General features: G+C 42.2%; 1 protein-coding gene across 2 annotated transcripts in view; it reads left to right on the top strand.

Moving 5' to 3' along the window:
- Nucleotides 1-20597, top strand: part of FSTL5 (follistatin like 5) — a 2810134-nt gene that overhangs the window by 2300077 nt on the left and 489460 nt on the right. For both annotated transcript variants that reach the window (XM_085641771.1, XM_085641770.1), the window contains one exon: nt 6431-6580. In XM_085641771.1, coding sequence (XP_085497897.1) covers nt 6431-6580 — 150 coding nt within the window. The remainder of the gene's footprint in view (nt 1-6430; nt 6581-20597) is intronic.

The following is a 20597-nucleotide window of genomic DNA, read 5'->3' as shown; positions in this document are numbered from 1 at the left end:
GTGGTAGTAACAGTGAGCGTGAAGTCAATAAGATGATGATCAGATCAGATGCAGGGTGAAATAGTGAGCGCAGTCAGAGCAAGATTTGAAGTCCATATTTGATCCAAAATGTGGCCTTTGACATGGGTAGGTGTAGAAACATTTTGGGTGAAGTTCAGACTAACAAGCAGTTCTGATAGTTCTACAGCATGGGGCCCACCACAAGCGTCATTGAACCAATAATTCAAATCGCCAACTAGCATAATGCTAGCGTAGTTGGTGAAGTGGTTGGCCATTTGTTCACAGAGGACTAAGGGGAAAGTGGGCATGGCAGAAGGGGGTCGATATATTAACACTAGAGCGATAGAGCCGGAAGCGGCTTACAATCTAATCACTAAATTCTCCACTTCAGGAAGGATCAAAGGACTAAGAGCGGCGAAGACATAATTCTTGTTGATAACAGCAGCCACTCCGCCACCATATTTTCCCTGGGGACGATTAGCGGCCAGAATATAGTAATCTGAAGGGAGGGCAGCTAAGATATCAGGTAACGAGTCCTGGGTGAGCCAGGTCTCCGTAAGCAGAAGAATATCTGGCTGCTCAAGGCTGAGTAAAAGAAATATGTCAGTTTGATGTTTCACTAGTGAACGAGTATTAAGATAGAGTATGCGTAGCATGGTCGGGGATCTCGATCCAAGGAGACTAGTAGTGGTGGATTGAGGGCTAAAGGAAGGGAAGGAGCGGTGACCAGGAGAATGCGCATAGATGTTATGCTCTATAAGAAGCTTTTTAGTAGATTGAGTTATAGGTGGATAGAGCTTGGCGAATGAGCGCAAATAAGGCAAAGAATACGTGGTGAGAAGACCAGGGTTTGTGGCCCCGGGGCCCGTCGGGGTGCGGACGGGCGCAGACGGGCTTGCCTTTGGCGCGCCCGCTGCGCTCCTGCGTTGCCATGGGCATTTAAGACAGAAGCCCCGCCCACTAGCTCCACCTCCTTGCACCTGATTGGCTAAGGCCAGGGGAGGGGAGTGTAGGGGGAGACAAACAAAGTGAAATTGGCAGACCGCCGTCAGAGGATTAAATCAGCAATTCTTTTTTTAAAAATAGCGTTTCAGGTAGGTTTTAAAATTGCAGGTTACAACAGAATGCAAGCGGCTTATCCGCGCGACAACACAAGACAATTCCCAGCTCCTGCGCTAAACCACGAGCATTTAGGACAGAAGCCCCACCCACTAGCTCCACCTCCTTGCACCTGATTGGCTAAGGCCAGGGGAGGGGAGTGTAGGGGGAGACAAACAAAGTGAAATTGGCAGACCGCCGTCAGAGGATTAAATCAGCAAATTCTGATCGTTATTCTGTGGACAAATATTTTGCACGAATAAAGGAAGTTCAACTAAAGGATACAAGAGTGACAGGAATATTTCTGTACTTGCCTCTAAAGAGATAACTTGGGGCTAAAATCCAATATTCTATACAGTGAGTGGCAAATGTTCAAAATATTAAAAATAGTACAATTAATTTGCTAACTTCTCTTCACCTTTTGAGTGCCCATGACGAGATGGTCTCGTCATGGGCCGCGGTTGCGCTGTGCCCATGAAGAGACTATCTCGTAATGAACCCCGCCCGCTAATGAAAGGGCCGGCACAGGGCGGGGAAAGGGCGGGGCACTCAAGGGGTTAAAAAGGTTAAACAAATTCAGGCTAAGAAAATCAATGGAATGGTTAGAATTTCTGGCTGGCCTACAGTGATTCATGAATTGTCTTTGATTTTCATGCCTACTCTTTTTCGTGGCTAAGGAAGGTAGTTTCTGGCTCCAAAGACAAGCCCTCATATTAGAAACTGCATCATGCCTTCCTTGACACATATCCTTCTGATTACTACCACAGCACTGAAATTTCATTTGAAAAGAGTAGCCTACGGAAGAACATTGAAGCTAATCAGTGCATGGGAGAAAAAACAAAGGGGGCTTTGCAGGTGTCAACTTTCTTTGCTTTTTTGTTGAAGTACAGCTTATCCCAGAACGAGTAATTTAGCTCATGGGAAATTGAAAATCACAGACTGGAAATATCCTTTAAATTGCCCTGCTTGACCCACTCAGAGGAGAGGATTTTCTGGAACTAAAAAAGAAAGACTGGTCTCCTTACTGCTAGTGACTGGCAGTTGCCTGTCTGCGGCTAATAGGCGGATGAACGGGCTATGGAAACCAGCTTCTTGAGGACTGCCAATGACAGATGTGTCTCTTATTTCAAGAGAGCCTGCTTTCCCTGAGGAACAGGTCCCTGTTGGTAGAGAAGAAGGCACTTGTAGAAAAATGAAGATGTCTTGCATGGAAGAAAGCCAGTGGACTAGCTGTAAATGAAATTTCTACTGCCGTCTTCAAATATCTTTTCCATTTTGCCTGTGTGGAAGGGCCTTTGGGCAGTGGAGCTGATGCTTCTGCAGAGGAGTTCCAAAAGCTAGTCATAACTGGACATTTTACTATAGAGATGACATTTGTTTGTATTGAACTATCCTGTAACCTGACTTTGGGAGCAGAAAATCCCCTTTCTCCAAATGTTGGGACTTTCTGACATTCTAAAGCCACATTCACTAAAAATTTATACTTAGAAAACATTCATTTCTAGGTACCCAGGACAAAGTCCAAAACCTCTCAGGAAATACATTCAGTCTTGGGAGCTACAGTTTAGTGGTTTCTACTTCTCTTCACTTTTGACTCCATAGTTTGCAGCTACAACAAGACCACTCAAGAGATTTATCTAATCACATATAGATATTCCCAGATATATCCTAACTAACTTGGTTTTGGTGTTTCTTTGAGCAAAACCTCAATGCTTGAGCCAAAAAACCGAGAGCTACAGTTTAGTGGTTTCTACTTCTCTTCACTTTTGACCACATAGTTTGCAGCTACAACGAGATCACTCAAGAGATTTATCTAATCTAAGGTATTCTTGACAGAAACCAGTTTACTGGGTAGAGGTCAAATGACTAGGTCTTTTTGGGGCTCAATCACAGCACATATCTCTTACGTCTCACTTCCTAGCTCAACAAACCAGTTTACAATTTAGATTTTTGAATGTGGTGGAGTACTACTAGTTTAAAAGAAATTGTGAAATTAAGTGTGGGCACATCAACTCTTTCCTCCCCTGGATGTTGAACTTCTTTTGTGAAAAATAGGCTAGTATATGTTCAATGATCATTATAATTTGCTGTCAAGGATGAAATGCAACATTTTCAACTCATTTGTTCATTTTGGTAGCATTCCACTGTCTTCACATGATGTTCTTGTTTGGGTATCTCAACAGTTTTGGTGCAAAATATTTTCTTTCTATCCTCTGGTAGATAACTGTAAGAAATTTGGCATGCTCCAGGTTGATCAATACACTGCATTCAGTAGTGATATCCTAGACGTTTTCATATTTTATTTTGCCTTCAGCTACATAATTACTTTTTCCCACACATTAGATCATATCTCCAAGACCAATTACATATAATAAATAGTCATACGTCACTGCTCATCATAGTGGATTTATCTCAACAACCTTTCTAACTTGTACGAGGACACACCATCCAATGTGTTGCACTTGGAACAGGTGATGACATGATTCTTAATTTAAATATATTCAATACCGTCTTCACACAACAGCACCTGTAATAATTAAATCTTTACTGAGCTTGCTTAAATCCGCTTCTTTTGTTACTATTTGCACCGCTGAAAACGTAAGCTCGCACCATGGAATGCAAATGATTTGTGAATATTGTCCCGCAGGTAAACTAAAAAATGTTTGTGCAAAACTCTTGTAAATGGCTCGTTCTGCTACAATGACAGCATTGCAGAGGCCAAACAGTTACCAGAAAAGGAAAAAACCTTGAAGGTGATTTTGGGATTCCGCGTCTGCCACAGCAATGGTTATTAAATGAGTAATTGTACTTCTTTTCTGGAAATTCCTCACACACATTTTTTCCCAAAAATGTCTAATATGTAATGATACTAAAAGTGCCAATTTTGAGACGTCCCTGATTGGAGACAGAAACACTTACTCAGATTGGCAATTTTTCATTCTCTCTCAATGGAAAAATTCAACAAAGCGCTAACTCAATTTTGATCTATTATATCTGGGCACGGTGCTCTAGTTAAAAATACTTTTGCCATTGGTGCCTCCTGTCATGGGAGATGCAATCAGTGCCTGCAATATTATGTGTCTTGCTGAAAAAGACCTTCCTGAATTCAGGTGAGTTATTCGGTTTCTTTTCGCCACGCTATGTAGTCTTCCATCCTCAAGCTTTGTCAGGTGCTGATCATATTAGATCATTCTCCTCAGGCATATTTGTAAGAAAGCTGCGTAGGGTCAGGTCCTGCTCTAACTCACTTCTTTCTTGGCCATACACATACAGGCTATGCAATAAGTGCCATTTACTCCCTTGCCTAAGGAGAATGTTCTCCCTCGAGTACAACAAACTGAGTTGTTCTGAATGTACAAATCTTTATTTTTAGCTCCTCCCTGATCTCATGGGCTTGCATGTCTATACGTTTTATATTTATGTTAATAATACCAATGTCATCCTCAGATTAGAGAGATGGCACTGTGTGCCAAATCAATGTGTTTGCTCCTTTTCATTTTGGCTGTGTGGGATTGAATGGGAAGCCACTGACTGAAGGTAAACCCTCTGAAAAAGCGAAGGTAATAGCGCTTGGTTACAATATTCTAAATTGCCATCTGTAAAAAATATTTGGATAGTTGCTTATACCAACTTGTCGGGTGAGGAATCCTGTTTCTAACTTCGATGTCATCCTCTCAATATTTTCAAAGATTACAAGAACTACAGTTCATGCCTCTTCAGCTAGGAATCTTGAGATATATACCTCCTGTCTTAAGAAGGGTGCCAGAATTACAGTGACACTGAACAATTGCAGTGTTCAGGAGTGTCTGTCCTAGCTTGTATTCTCCTTTTGTACCTCATGAATTGACTCAACTTGGTCCACAATCAAAATGCTAATCTGGTCATTGCCGTTCATTCATTTGGCCATGTGTCTCGTCAGTTGGAAGCTCATTTAGGGCCATATGTAGGTAAATTACATTTACCGATTCTTAAATACCGAATTTTACCGATTCGGTATTCATGAATCGGTAAATGTAATGTAGGTAAAAAAATACCGAATCGGTAAGTGTCGGTATTTTAGAATCGGTATTTACCGATTCGGTAATGGCAACTGGCTTCCCATTCATTCCTATGGGCCTGGAGGCCCATAGGAATGAATGGGAAGCCAGTTGCCATTACCGAATCGGTAAATACCGATTCGGTAATGGGGGAGGCATCATCATGGGTGGCAGGGTGTCACATTGACACCCTGTTGCACCCCTGATTCGTCCATGTGTGCACATGTGGCGCACATACATGCCCTAAGGGCATGTATGTCTGCCACATTGCACACTTCAAAGTGCACAAAAATGCATTTTTTTTACACCTATTCGTCATTTACCACCAACTTTTAGTTGGTGGTAAATAACGAATCCCCACACCCACGACACACTCCCCCTACATCTCATTTCAGGATTCGGTAAATTACCGAATCCTGAAATGATCCCCCTACATAGCAAAAGCCTAAATACCGGTCGGTAACGGTATATTTACCGAAAATCGGCCGTTACCGACCGGTATTAGGCTTCCTACATATGGCCCTTAGTCTCAGCACGCTAGGCTGCTGATGCTAGGCTCCTGGGTTGCCCAGCAGCCAGCATGGTGAAGCTCTTTTTACTTTGCAGAGCAACTTTACAAAATGTTTTTTACAAATTAGGTTATTGAACCTTGTATCAGGTTGTTCCTCGTCTAGCCATGAAATACGGGATGGTCGTTGCACTCTGTTGAACTAGTCTTTTCAGCCACTCATTCAGTTTTCCACTAATCTAATGCAGAGCGAACTATACGAATGATACCACTTTTAAATACAACAATATCTGTTTCCAAATGTTTAATAATAATGAATTAGATTCATATAAAAGTCTCCAATATCAATACAGGTAGACAGATATTGTGGTATCACTATGAATACAGCACACATCTGCTGTCTCTATTTATTGCAGTATCAATAGTTTGTAAAAACGAGAGGCGAAATCAGACTTGTTGATGCAAACCTGTAATATGCAGTTCTCTATGTGTGTTCACCCTCAGAGCTGACTGATTGCAAGCTGAAACATCATCTGTGTATAAACCAGGCAATGCATAGATTATTTAGCATGAAAACTCTTCATCTCTGAGGCCTCCTTCGATATAGCCTATGCCCTTTATAGATATATAATTGCCCTCTGATAATCCAATTTCTCCTGTCAAATTGCAGACCAAAGCAATAGTTTGCTGTTAGGCCTATTGACAAAAGGAAATTAACTACAGTTTACTAAATATTGTGTGTGACTTGGTTTGTTATATTTTATATATAATTCTCATTTCATTTTAGGAGGAAGTATGTCCAAAGTCAGAGGATGGAGAAAGTCAGCATTGTGAGTGGGCCTCTGCCGTTAACGTCAAGGACAAGTTTATTTATGTGGCTCAGCCCCGCCTCGACAGAGTGCTCATTGTAGATGTTCAGACCCAGAAAGCTATGCAGGTACGTAAGTGTATATATGTAAACACTGTGTCTAAGTAGACAACTAAACCCCCACTACATGTCAATGTTGTTTTCATAACTTGCACTATCCTGTAACAATTAAGGGATTATAACTACTCCATATTTTCTTGTTGCTGGGTTGTAAACAAATAAATGTAGTGTAGAAAATGAATATATAACTACAAACTTTAAATGAGCAAAATTGATTTCTAAAATCGAAGGATGTAAAAATAAAAATTAACAGCACTGAATTCCTCAATCTGAGTGGATTGAGAAACGTTATCAATATTCCCGCGTGTAATGTTAGCGGCCCAGAGTGTTTGGGCCTAGCGATGGTGCAGCGCAAGAACTGACACCACAACCTTAGAGCACACTTGGGCCAGAAGTCCCGAAAGACCTCCGCCCGTTTATTTATACCCTCTGGCCCTGCCTGGCTAGAGGTTGATACAATGTGTAAAGGCCCTTCCGGGTGAGGGGTCTTGGGGTGGCACTCTCCAGTCAACTAGACTGCTACATCCCATCCCAAGTCAGTATTCAAAATGAACATTTCAAAGTTAACACATACAGTCTGTGAGTCTTTGGCTCCATTTTGGGTTTGGTCTCCATTCGCACCTTTGGAACCGGACTCTGAGGGCTGTTTGGCGGTCTGGTGGCGACATCGGTTGCGGTAGTCCAAGCCTCCGCAGGCGTCAGGGAGGGTAGACCTCCTTCAGTCAGGTTATCCTCGAGACCCAGTGATTGGCTATCGATGGCGTCTTCTCCATTTTCCACCTGTCTGGGTGATCTCCAGTCGAACCTGGTGTCATGGACTCGACTGAACCAGGATATGTTCCGGGTGATGACTTCAGATTCTTTCTGGACTGTAATGGTGGTCCTGTTGGTCCAGGTTCCGTCTCCTGGATCAGGATGGGCCCTAGTCCAGTGGGACTGGCGTCGATGAGGAGTTCTGTCACTTGCGTTGTGTCAAAATATACCATAGTAGTTCCTCCCAGCAACGCTTCTTTGATCTTTGGGAAGGCGATCTCTTCTTCTTGACTCCACTTCTAGGTTGCATCTTTCTTGGTCAGGGCGCGTAGAGGTTCCGTTAGTGTTGCCAGGTTCGGTATGAACCTCCCGCAGTAGGTGTCCATTCCAAGGAAGCTTCCCACTTCTGACGCTGACATTGGTGCGGGGGCTTGTTGTATCACCTGCGATTTTCTCAGGTCTACTCTGACTCCGTCTTGGCTGAACACATACCCAAAGGACTCAATAGACTCTTGAAAGAATGAACACTTGTCTCAGCGGAGGTTGGCCCCTTGCTCAGCGACACTTTGAAGCGTGGATTGGAGGAGGCGATGGCGTTCTTCCATGGTCACGGAGTGAAGCAGGATGTCATCGCTGACATTGAGTACTCTGTGGAGTCCTGACAGTACCTCCTGGATAGTGTTCTGGAAGATCTCTGAGGCTGAGGATATTCCGAAGTTGAGTTGTTTGTATCAGCGTAGGCCCATGTGGCTCAAAAATGTTGTTAGGTACCGGCTCTCTTCGGCTAGCCTCAGTTGGTGGTATCCTGCATTGAGGTCTGGCTTGGAGAACCAGCGTGACCCTTTGAGATCAGCTAAGATATCATCTACGGTGGGTGTCAGGTGTCTTTCGCGCTTGATTGCTTGATCGGGTATGCGCATGTCGATACATAGCCGAATTTTTCCGGGAAGCTTTGGTTTCTCTGCGATCACCAGTGGGGATACCCAAGGTGTCGGCCCTGTAACATTCTCGATGATGCCTTGTTGTTCTAGTTCTTGTAGCTCTTTCTCCACTAAGGTTCCTAGGTGGAATGGTACTCGTCTGTGACTCAGGGCTATTGGCTTTATGGCTTTGTCGATATGCAGTTTGGTAGGGGCTGTCTTTATGCATCCGAATCCTTTGCACAGTTGTTGGAAGAGGTTCAGGACGTCTTCGGTTTGGAGTGTTTGGATCGAGTTGGCAAATGTGACTAGGCCAAGGTCTTCGGCTGTGTGGCTCCCCACCAGAATGTGCGCCTCTCTATTGACTACGTGGAATGTGGTAGTCACTACACGTCCTTCCGCTTTGACTTGAACGGTAATTTTTCCTTTTAACAGCAGAGGGGTCCGGCTGCCATAAGCGTGGATCCTGACATGCGATGGAGCTAGTGTGGGCTGTGGGTTGAGTCGTTTATAGTGTTGGCACCCATCACATTCACCAAGGCTCCTGTGTCTATCAGCACGGTGATCTGTGATCCAGCAATTTCTATGGCACGCGTGGGCTGTGGTCGCCTCTTCCATTTGAGGTCACTCACAAATGAGATTAGATAGCATTCGCCCTCTTCGTCAGTCGATGAGTCTTCGAGGTAGTACTTCTGTCTAGTAGGTGTCCAAGTCCTTCTTGGGTTTTCGGGATCTTCCAGTGATAGGTGTTTGACTGCCCTCGACGGCGGCCGTCGTCCTCGGGCTCATCAACTTTGTGGGCCTCCTTTGCACGCTATTGCAAAGTGGTTGGGTGTGCCACACTTGGAATATGTTCGCCATTTTGCTGGGCATTCTTCCTGCGGATGTTCTTCCCTGCCGCAGTATCCACAGCGATAGTTTTGTGCACTTCTTCCAGGCCACCGTCCTCGGGCGCCTCTGTTCTGGGGCTTGATTGCGTCCAACCCCTCAGTTTTGATCGTAGCTGGTTTTTCCACTTGTTGAGTGATCGCAATGTCCATTGCCATCGCCCTGGCATTAGATAGATCATGTGACCTGGCCATAATGAGGATATCCTCCAGGGTAATGCCTGGCTGGCCCAGGATGAAGGTCCTAAGGTTTTTGTTCCGGCACCCTTGAATCACTTGAACCCTCACCTCTTTGTTCTGGTCTTCGTCCATGCAGGTGCTTGCCAGCTCACGCAGATGTTTGTGGAACGTGTCAATCGATTCCCCTTCCCTCTGACCTGCCTGGCACAGCTTAAACCTCTTGTAGTCCAGGTTTTGTTAAGGGTCTGATGGATGCTGCCCTTGGGGCCGTCACCATGTGGCCTGATATCCTGGCAGCATGCTGCTGGGGATTAGCGTTGCTTTGACCACATGTGCGCTGCCACCAGGAGCTCCGCCGGTATTCATGCACATGCGCGCACCCCTGCACCCCCATGCGGGCTTCAACCGCGCTTACACTGGGAGCACCAGCGACAGCAGTGCACACGGCAGGCATGCAGTCTTCAGGCAGGGACAAACAGGCAGGCGAGTACCTGTGCCACGACTGCAGTGGAGGCTGTAGGCCTGAGGGCTCTGCATTGCAGAGGGGGCACGGTGTCAAGGCAGCAGTTCTGCTTTTTTACAGCCTCCTTGTCTTCTCTCCCACGCAGCAGGGGGACACGAGACCAGTGCTATCCATGTCAGGCTTCGACGTCGCTGTTCACTACGCTGGGCCGACTGGCTGGGAGCAGGCACCAGGAGACAGGTGGAGCGCAGGACGTTGTCGATGAACGATGAAGCACGCACCCTCGTCGCCAGTGTATTGTTAGTGACCCAGAGTGTTGGGGCCTAGCGATGGCTCTGCGTAAGAACTAACACCACAACCTTAGTGCACACTGTGGGCAGGAAGTCCCGAGCGACCTCCACCCGTTTATTTATACCCTCTGGCCACACCTGGCCAGAGGTTGATACAATGTGTAAAGGTCCTTGCGGCCAGGGGTCTCGGGGTGGCACTCTTCAGGCAACTAGACCGCTACACAGTGTTTGAATTTTCCAATAAATAAGGCAATATAAGATAACTTTATGCACTGATCATGTGGAAGAAGTCTGGAGCTTGTTCAAAGCCCAAAATATTTCAGTTAATTTATCTGTTTCTGTTTTATAATGAAAACTACTGTACAAACACATACTTTCCAATCGCATTGCCACGACATACGAGCCTTATTATGGAGGCCCGAAAGGCAAATTATATTGTTCGGGTGGCCTGGTCCATGTGTGGAGGAGGGTGTTGGGGAAGTTTCAGGGCAATGTACTCAAGCCATTCTACATGCATGCAAATTCTGTAACAATATCTGCTGAATTCTGACACAGAAGACTTAATTTGAAATGTAGCTAAAGGAAATGTCCAACAGTTGCAATTATTTTATGACGGACGGAAACGTTTTTTTAAATTTCAAAAGAAAGTGATTTTAAAGTCACATTTTGAAAACTGATTTCAGCAAAAATTAAAGATATAACTTTAAAACATAACATAGTACACGAGCAGCTGTGCCGGGCCACTCCTCTTAATGATTTAAAATGAAGTGTCCAACAAGCCAGCTGGGTTTACTGATGGAGATGTTTGCCAGCTGGGTCACATTTTATTTGTTGACTAAACCACAAGTTGCTCTAATTCACTCTGCATTTGCAAAATTAATCAATGGAATAACATGCAGATGGTTCGTTAATCCTCATTGAAATTGTAAATGATTTGATGGCTAATCTATGTTATCCTGAGTTAAGGCCCAAACACGATCTACGCCATATTCTTTCATTGCTTTAATTTCTTCTGAATTGAACCCAACACTTCCCCTTCACAGCTGCCTTGACAGTAGATGTGTTTTCAGACAAGCATAAATTAGGAATTATGTTACAGGAAGCTTTGGTAAAAGGTGGTTGGCTAACGTTCAACAGATAACTGTAGTTATTAGAGTAGGTTTTATGTTCTGCAAAGAACGTTAGGTATAACAAGTACGATGCATGAAAACCATATCTAGTGAACACCTGTTATTAATGTTTTGCAATACTTATGTTTTAAACATTGTACTACATTGATGAGTAAGAATTCGCAACCTTGGATTGTTGAGAATGTGATTGGCAAATCCAGGCCTTGTCTCCTGGCAGGTGAGGATTCATTGCCATCACAAATACACACAATAATTCCAACACTAATAGTGTAAATTAATTCTGCTCCATTTCAAATATTGTAGCTGATGCATGCAATCATGCTGAATCCATTCACTTCACCATATGAAACCCCTTTTTGTGAACCATTGTGCCCAGGGCCGGCTTTAGCTCTCGTGGCTCCCAGTGCAATAGACTTTCCCCCTCCCCCAACCTCATTCTCCACGAATTCCCTCAATATCACCCTCCAACAGTGCCCCTCATCTCTTATAACCCCTCCCTGGCATGCATTTCGTATTTATAGTGCTACTCAGTTCCCTTACACTCAGATCTGTGATCTGCCTGGAACACGCTCTTTGCAAGCAGGCACATTAACCCTCTGCACTACTTTATGATGAGTCAAAGCTGCCACTAGACAAAACATCGATTTGTCTCCAGCAGGAACATTAATCACTGGATTTTTCTTGACATTGTTATTGTTGCCTGAAAACTGCTGGACTTACAAGGAACTCTGCAGCACCTGCTTTTAAAGTCATAAGTTATTTTTCAATACAGCCCACCCCGACCCCCACTTCCACAGTCCTAGATTCGCTCAAGGTGCAGCTGCATCGGTCGCACCGCCCAAAAGTCGGCCATGATTGTGCCAATATCCCAGGTGCTGCACAAAGCCTGGCTCAAGCATGGAACAGTTAACGTTTCTAGTTTTCACAAAGGTAGCACCAAAATGTGGCACGTGCCAAGATCCAGAAATGTGTGCGAGCTCCAAACTGCGTCTTAAAAGAAAAAATTGTGGTGACACCCATGTAAAGAAAGCGAGGGATATGCAAGGACCCAGGCATACAGATCATCAGTCATACATAACCCAAGGGACAGAGGATTACGCACCTTAGGAGAGCAGAAGGCAAGGCACTGTAGAGATATCCAGTGATGTACAGCAGGACACCCAGAGTGATGTGTGGTGCAGTGTGGGGATTTCCTCATCATCTACTTGTGTGCTGTCTCCCTTTTTTATTTGGCTTCTTGCTACCTTATACTTCATCTGTGTACTGGGACATACATACCAGGGCACGTGGGCTGGCGATAATAGAGGGCATTTTATCTCCAAGACAGGAAATTCTACTGTGGAAAGCCCTCTGACTGCCTATGAATGACTGACACTGAGGAATAATAGCTTATGATTAACGTGTCCATTGTAAAGGAATAGAACAAGAGTGTGCCACATTGCTCTTTGTGTTGCCTTTTTTTTATTGACTTGTAGAGAAGACTTTTGTTCCCTACAAGCCAACAACATTGCCGTGCATCTTAGAAAGGTTCAGTGGCCACTAAGAGCTCTGCTTCAGGATCCATGTCACAGGATAAATAATTCCTAATTTAGTTCTCAGAGACCAGGATATTGATCTATATTAAAATGAACTGCTGATTGTAGTGTGAACGGAAAAGATAAAACCCGCTATAATATTTTACCTACCTATTTTCGGTTTGCTACAGATATTGACTGTTGAGGACAGTGCCAAAACCATTTGCTCAATTTACCTTTAAGTAGAAATTTGTTAATAACTGACAATGCTATCCATTAGCTCTTTTCATTATTAGGTCAGATCAAATTCTCCTCTACAGAAAGTAGAAAGGAGATCCTTAGCTAAACGTCTCACCACAGTCATGTTTTAATTCTATCTGCAAGGAATGATGAAGAGTGTTTTGTGTCCTTAGCACACACTTAGAAATAAATATGTTATCAAGCTATATCAATTGTTGAAGTCCAGAATGTGGGCAATATTTAGGGGTTGGTTTATGGTCACTTATAAATGTTATACTCTTTCATCTTTTACAAAAAAACAAAAAAAAATGCCTGGTTCACATCAGAAACATCAAGAAAGACAAAGAAAGTAGAGTTCTTCATTGTTGTGTTTTTTTAAGGAGAATGCCACCATATTACTAGAGAACACTTTATGAAGTCTCCCTTTTTCAGTCAGAATATTTGGGTTTTGAAAAATTAGACCTTATACTGGCACACCGGGTTGATTGGTTAAAGCTTTGTACGGACAACTACCTGCATGTAGGAGAAATGACCATCTGAATAGCTTGAGATGAAGGAGGTTGATAACATTTCAGAGGATGTCAGCCAACCAATAGAAACCATCTCAATTATCTGGTGCACAAGGAAGACTCTGAAAGCTGAGGCCACTAAAACTTTCACACAGAAACTGTTCACCAAGATTTTCCACAAAGCCAGTCCAACATCATGAAGACAACATTCTGTGAAACGTGGATTTGTCATTTTCACGAGGCTCAAATAGGTTAAGTGGGGCAAATTATGAATTTGGAAAACATCACTTGGACCACAAATCTATGCAAGCCATAAGTGCTTGCAGCCAAGTCTCATTAAATCACTTTCCCACTCGTTCGAGCTTGTTCCAAATAACGACCAGGGTTCATTAATGTCTCTCCTTTCATTAAAAACAAACCTATTCTCATAATAACTGCATAACACACTTCTGTTTTTTTCAAACACTTTAAGTAACATATATAATATATTTTTCAATTTAATGATATTCCACATATCCACAATCAGTGGTGCTCTTCCTGGATACAATCTCTAAGTTGGTCCAGTATTAATTTGTCTAGATCCGGAAATATGTCTTATTGTGATGGTAGAAATATTTACTCGGAATTACCATTGCTTTTATTTTGAATGCATGTACCACTGATCAGACATATGTCAACCCTCATTCAACACACATATTGTTGCTAGCTGATTATTGGAAGATTGATCAGCTCTCAAACACTATGTAATCACAAAAACAAATATAATATGATCCCACCAATCACGAAGTATCTCTCACTGACTTAGCATTTGATTTGCAGTTGTGCCAACAGTTTATTCTGTCACAATATGGATATCTCATATTACAAGTGTCCTAGGATATAATGTGCTTGTTATGGAGTGGATGGGATAGCCGTCACTTTTGGATGGAGTATCCTGTCCACCAAATCTAAATCAGGTTATTAGTTAAACATTGACACATCAGTCTGATCAAACATGCTGGGGTTCAGTAAGCAGGCATCAGATTTCTTCTTCTTTATTTTCTCATTTCTCTTCATTTTTTAGTAGCCCATGTCTGCAATTTGATATCATTCATGTCACATTTCTCTGTTTTCTGAACGCTATCTCAATGCAGTTAATATTATATCCCGTTTTGACTTTGTCTTTGATTTAGTTCTCTACTTCTTTTTTGTGAGCATTGATTATGTGTCTCACTTCAACTCCAAAGGTTCTATGTGAATTCTGTGCCTTAGTCCAGTGAAATGAGCCCAAACCTCCTATGAACATGTACAGTTATTCATTCTATTTCCCTTAGTTAGCAATATATTCTTTTGCAGTATGTTTGGAGCAGTGCCCAATCTAGTGCATGTGGTTCATCTTTGTGAAGCACATAACACTCTGTGAACTGTGTCACTAAATCAGACTACGAGGCCAGAGCAAGTGGCAATTATCCAACATGGAGTTTGCCTTGGCCATGCCTTTAGAAAAAAACAGTTTAGATCCTATTAATGTTAGATCCTTATAACTTAGATAATCACAGGACAATATCACAGTTCTACGAAATGTAATATAATTGTATTTGTGGATTAAAAAAATGTTCACAGTCCTCACAATATTTTACTCTTTGTAGTCAGCCTTTTTTGAAAGATGTCACTGAGCATGGAAGAGGTGTGAGTTAGGGTGTGTATTGTGAGTATGGACAGCATAACTGGTGAATTTCAGGGCTTTTTTCAGTTTTGCTAATGCTGAACCACTTTTTTTTATGAATTTCAAGGGTCGTTTGTGATATACCACACTCAATTACCATGTATTAATTTCGCATTGTATAGCACCTGCAGCAAGCCCTGCTTCCAACTGACAGTGGATATGCACAAAGGGACTTGACCTTGTACTGGTTTAATTAACAATTTGGCAAATGTTATGCAGATCCATCAAACAGTGCCACATTGAATTCATCATTTATTGCCTCTCAATCATCTTTGTTCCACACTTGATGAATCTGCTCAAAACTGCTAAATGTCTACCAAATGTTCTGTGGATTCATCAAACAGTGCCAAATATATTTGCAGATGAATATTTCTTTGTCCCACCCCCTTTTAAATCTGCCCACGTGATGGAAGCTACATGAAACAGAGACAATCAAGTGTAATATCAATATATGCAAGGTCCATTGTTTTGCAAATCCATCATATGGTTAATCAAAAATGTTCCCACCCCCATCTTTGCATCCCTCCCCCCTTGGATGGGCAAGAAACCCTAACTACCTGCTCTAGGAGTAACTTGCTATGTTACTGCCAGATTTAATACAGGGTCCTTGAAGAGTGCTAAAGTTACAAGCAAATGAAAATTGTATCCCACTCTTTAAACTGCTACCCGCTTTATTGAACAAATGCTTAATAGCCTCAGTCTGATTTTGTGCACATTTCTCACACAGTTTCGACGTTATGAGCAAATCAACACATTTTTGGTCCACCCTTTTATACCAGACTCCCTCGACAGATCTGTACAAATTTGAAAAGAACAAGAATAGGCTAAATATGCTACATATATATGAATATTTGTGCAGATCCACTTTGTTCTCATGCACATTGTGTTTCTCTCTTTGCTCTGAGCTTTCTCAAGGCTGCAAACATTATATTGCTGTTTCTACTTAGTTTTGTACTTCTTTTTTGTAAGTGTTAATTCTTTTTTTCAAACAGTGCCAACGTTATTAGCAAAAGAAAAATGTTTGGTCCTCCCATTTAACTTTGCCCCCAACTGTCAGGATTCTGCCGTACTGTCACTAGGCAGTGCCCACGAAGGCCTTCTGGGCTCCTGCTTTTAATCTAAATAGGACATCATAGACTTCTATACCTTGGCTAGCCAGATAAACTTTGTCATCCAGTCCAGGCTTCCAATCTATTGTCCAGGTGCATCATGGGCTTTGTAGTTCCACCTGTCTTCAGACCCTTCCTAGATCCCATCCTGATGGTGGTTTCTAGTTTGCTAGATTTGTTCCAGGACACTATGATTCTTTTTAGCCCTTTCTGTCTTTATTCTGGGCCTGTTTCTATGTTTACTCTGATCCACACTTTGTTTCAGGTGTTCCTATTCCCCCGCTTGTGTCTCATGGTTTCCTTGATCTTGTTTCCTACAAGCCTCAGTTCAGCCTTCCCTTCATTGGTGGTCCCCTGAATCCCTGCACCTGTTTTTTTCCTTGCGCTTGTCTCTCTCCCTGCAACTGTACTCCTCTCCTGAGACTCCAGCTGTTTCAGCCCTGTGAGTGCAAAGTGTGCTGGCTTTTCAACTGCTTCCTGTTGTGTATTCATGAGCTCTGTGTTGCTGCTGTTGTTACTACAGGCTTGCCCTTTGATTCAGTTTCATATTTCCCTGTCTTTTGGCTATATGTAGTATCTGTTTCTGTCTCTAGTTTTCCTGCATTTCTCTTCCTGTGTTAGCCAAAGTTCATTGTCTCTTGTCTGCACTCTTCGTGGTCTTCCCTGATGTATGCAGACTCCTTGCCTTGTATTTTGTGTTTCTGTGTGTCTGCATATTTCTGCCTTGCCTTGTTTGACTGAAGAACCTTCCTAGCCTTGTTCTCAGAATTGTAGTCCTGTTCCTGGCCCTGATTTCCAGTCCTGGTTTGTCTGAGCTCAGTTTCTGTTTGATGTTCCTTGTTCTGTTCCCTGTTGTTCAGTCTTGTCTTTTTATCTTGATGGTCACTGCTTCCAGTGGTGCCAGTTAGATTCCAAGGCTTGTTCCTTTGACACAGAGAACCCACCCTAAACACCTTCTCCATAGGAGCTGCAGGGTGTCAACTAGAACTCTTTGAGATTAATCTGCTTCTTGCTTTTGTATAAAATCTTTTCACCTCGTCAATAGAACATTTCAGAGGAGCAGATAAACTATCATTTATGATAGTTGTTTGTTGTTTACCTGCATATATTCCTGTTGTGTGTACTTGCGTGTGCCCTGTAGACTTCCAGTGCACAAGTCACAACCTGTTCCCAACCTGACTCAGTCCTCTGCTTCTGTCTGCTTCCATTCAAGCCTCCTAGAACTCTCTTGTTTGTATTCCGTTTAGTGACCACATACAAACCTAGAATCCGGTCTCACTTAACTAGTCCCCTGACAGACCACCATGCTAGCTCCCTGATAGACCCCCAACACTAACTAAATCTGCACAAAACATGACATTTCTGTATTAGGTATAATTTGCTAACTGGCTTTCACATTTGATGCAAATTAATCAAACAGCATCGGCACTATAAGCAAATTATAATATCATTGTACCCTTCCTCTTTTAACTTTGCTGCCTTTGATGGATTGGCACAAAACTTGGCATATCAGTAGAAAACTAATCCTTTCCATGCATCTGCCAAATGTTATGCATATTTATTTTAGAACGACAAAGGTATTAGTAAATGAGGATTTATATCCTCCCTTTCTTAACTGGACCAATTAATGGATTTGTACAAATTCAAAATTCTTAGTAGTAATCTCAATGTACTAAGTGCCTGCCAAATTACATGCCTATTCATCAAATAGTGCAAATGGTATTAGGAATTAAACAAATGGCTTTTCATTTGATAAAATATATAAAAGTGTAAACACTTTTAAAGCCATCAGCAGATTTTTTAAATGCTAACATCTCAAAAACTATTGAACACATTTATACCGAGGACTAAATTAACTCTTTTTGTGTAACGTTCTACTTTCAGGACAGGTTTGACATAAACTGGGTCAGAAAACTTTGCTGTAGCTACAAACAGAATTTTATGTGCAGCTAAAATTGGGAAATACAGTTTTGTGACCCTACTCAGCTTTAAATATTTTCTCCTGCACAGAACTGTACAACAGTTGGCTTTCCAGATTGTAGCTGTATAAGTTAAGCAACTTCCAAATTTGCTGCTGTTCTATTCATTGGGACTTAAGCTATTAGCAAATAAAAAAAACAACCTTTTCAATGGAAAGTGCAACTGAACCATAAATACACAGTGGTAACTAGTTTGCTCTCATTGTCTATCGGAGTCTCTGAGAACCCCTTGTCAAAAACCATACCCATTTTTCACACCTACTCATCTATAATTCTATATATAATGCTTGCCAGAGTGTATTCTCCCAACAAAGGCTACTCCTTTTTACCATCAGCTCATCTCTGGCATTCTGATGCATTCTGCCTCTTCTCAATAAGTTAGACATCATAGGTTAAGAGGCACCTTGCAGAACAGCACACAATTTACTTTTTATTTAACCTGGCAATAAAAAAATACTGAAGGAAACGGCAGCCAACATCGAAACACACAGCAAAAGAGGATGTTATGTTTCCAAAACTACAGTAGCAGTGCCTGCCAGTGCAACTGTGCCTTCTATGTAGAGATGGAATAGAGACAGCTACATTTTAATAGCAATAAACGCATTTCCATTAACAGATTATGGGGCATATTAACAAGCCAGGCGATACAATTATCGCCGCTTTAGCGGCAGAAAACTGCCGCTAAAACGGCGATAATGGGCTTGATAATATGCTCTATGGAATTCCAATTGAAGCCCATGTTAGATGTGAAGGACATCTAACCTGAGCTTCAATTGGAATTCCATAGAGCCTATTATCAAGCCCATCATCGCCATTTTAACGGCAGTTTTCTGCCGCTAAAGCGGCGATAATTTTATCGCCTGGCTTGTTAATATGCCCCACTATTAGTTAGCAACCACTATTTCTATCATTGTAAATAAGCACTTTGGAGCATATCAACAACAACCGGCGATAATTATCGCTGAGCGCACTTAGCGCCAGGATAATTATCGCCGGCTAGCGCCGATTTTTATCACTGAGATAGCGTGCTATTAGCAACGCTTATCTCAATAGCGATAAAATTCCTGGTGCTAAGTGGCTAACGTGAGATTATCGCTGGAAACCCAGCGATAATCTCACGTTAGCTTGTTGATAGGGACAGACAAACTTGGCCATGATATCCTCCTTCCATAGGATATCATGGCTAAGTCAGAAAAACACCAGACGTAAAAAAGCAGCGTTAACCGCGGTTAGCGCTGCTTTTTTTGTCTCTAACAGGGTTAGCGATATTCTTGATAATAGGAGAAATGTCGCTTAGCGACATTTCTCCTATTATTTTACTCTGGAACGCCCCCTTTGCATCTCATTAGAGATGCAAGGGGAAGCGTAGAGTAAAAGGGTGCTAACATGCGAATTTGCATGTTAGCACCCTGTTGTTGATAGGGTGCTAGTTTTATCTCTGCTTTTTTGGCTTTTAAAGCCAAAAAAGCAGAGATAAAGTCCTTGTTGATATGCCCCTTTGTTGCGAATGTCAGACCATGTATCGCCTAAGCTTCCATAATTGCAGTGTGCACCAAGCCAGTATTATCTTTCCACAGTACATGTTATTAGAAGCTATCGCCATTGGTTGCTGTATTTAGTATCTTCCAGAACTTTTACTAAGAGTTATGCATGTGTTTTATACTGTATTTCAGTTATACTTGCCTTTTCATACTGCATCTAACATAGGTGCTTAGAGTGGAAAAGTGGCATTGTTGATGCTTCTGTTTGTGCATAAAAATGAAGGTATCAAGTATTATTAGGCATAACACACCCTGAATGCATTCAGTGGGCTATTGTGAGTCATCTCACAGTTTTATAGGAGTATACTGGCACTAAACATGCAGCTCAGAGTTTCCTGCTTGTAAACCTCCTCATAGTTTTTTTTCTCCACAAACTGGTAATGTTTTACTAGTTGGCCCGGAATAGGGATGTGTATTTACTCACATGTTAGTTTTATAAAAAGGTATCATTGCCACTAAATCTTCAGCCTTTTCACTCTCTGTGGTTATTGAACTCATTGGTGACTTGAGACTCGATGAACTGTAGCATGGCAGGATTTCTTATTCACCCTCTCTTTTCACTCCTAGCAGACGATCCGTGCCTCACACTGTCATGTAAAACATTCGTGGCATTCGTCTTTTTTCTGCTAATCTTCCTCGCCAATAGACCAATGTGCTCACCGGTCCTACGGCCATAATATTAGTTTAAATAAATTAGACATGTTCTCTTGGCCTTTACTTCATGCACAGTAACCTTTTCTTTTCTTTTGAGATACCTAGGTCAGATTCGTACATCATTATTAATTTAAATTGATTTCGTGTTTTTT

The sequence above is a fragment of the Triturus cristatus genome, chromosome 2_2 (assembly GCF_964204655.1).
Source record: "Triturus cristatus chromosome 2_2, aTriCri1.1, whole genome shotgun sequence".
NCBI lineage: Eukaryota > Metazoa > Chordata > Amphibia > Caudata > Salamandridae > Triturus > Triturus cristatus.
Note: the sequence above shows the minus strand (reverse complement) of the source record. Positions and strands in the feature narration are given on the sequence as shown.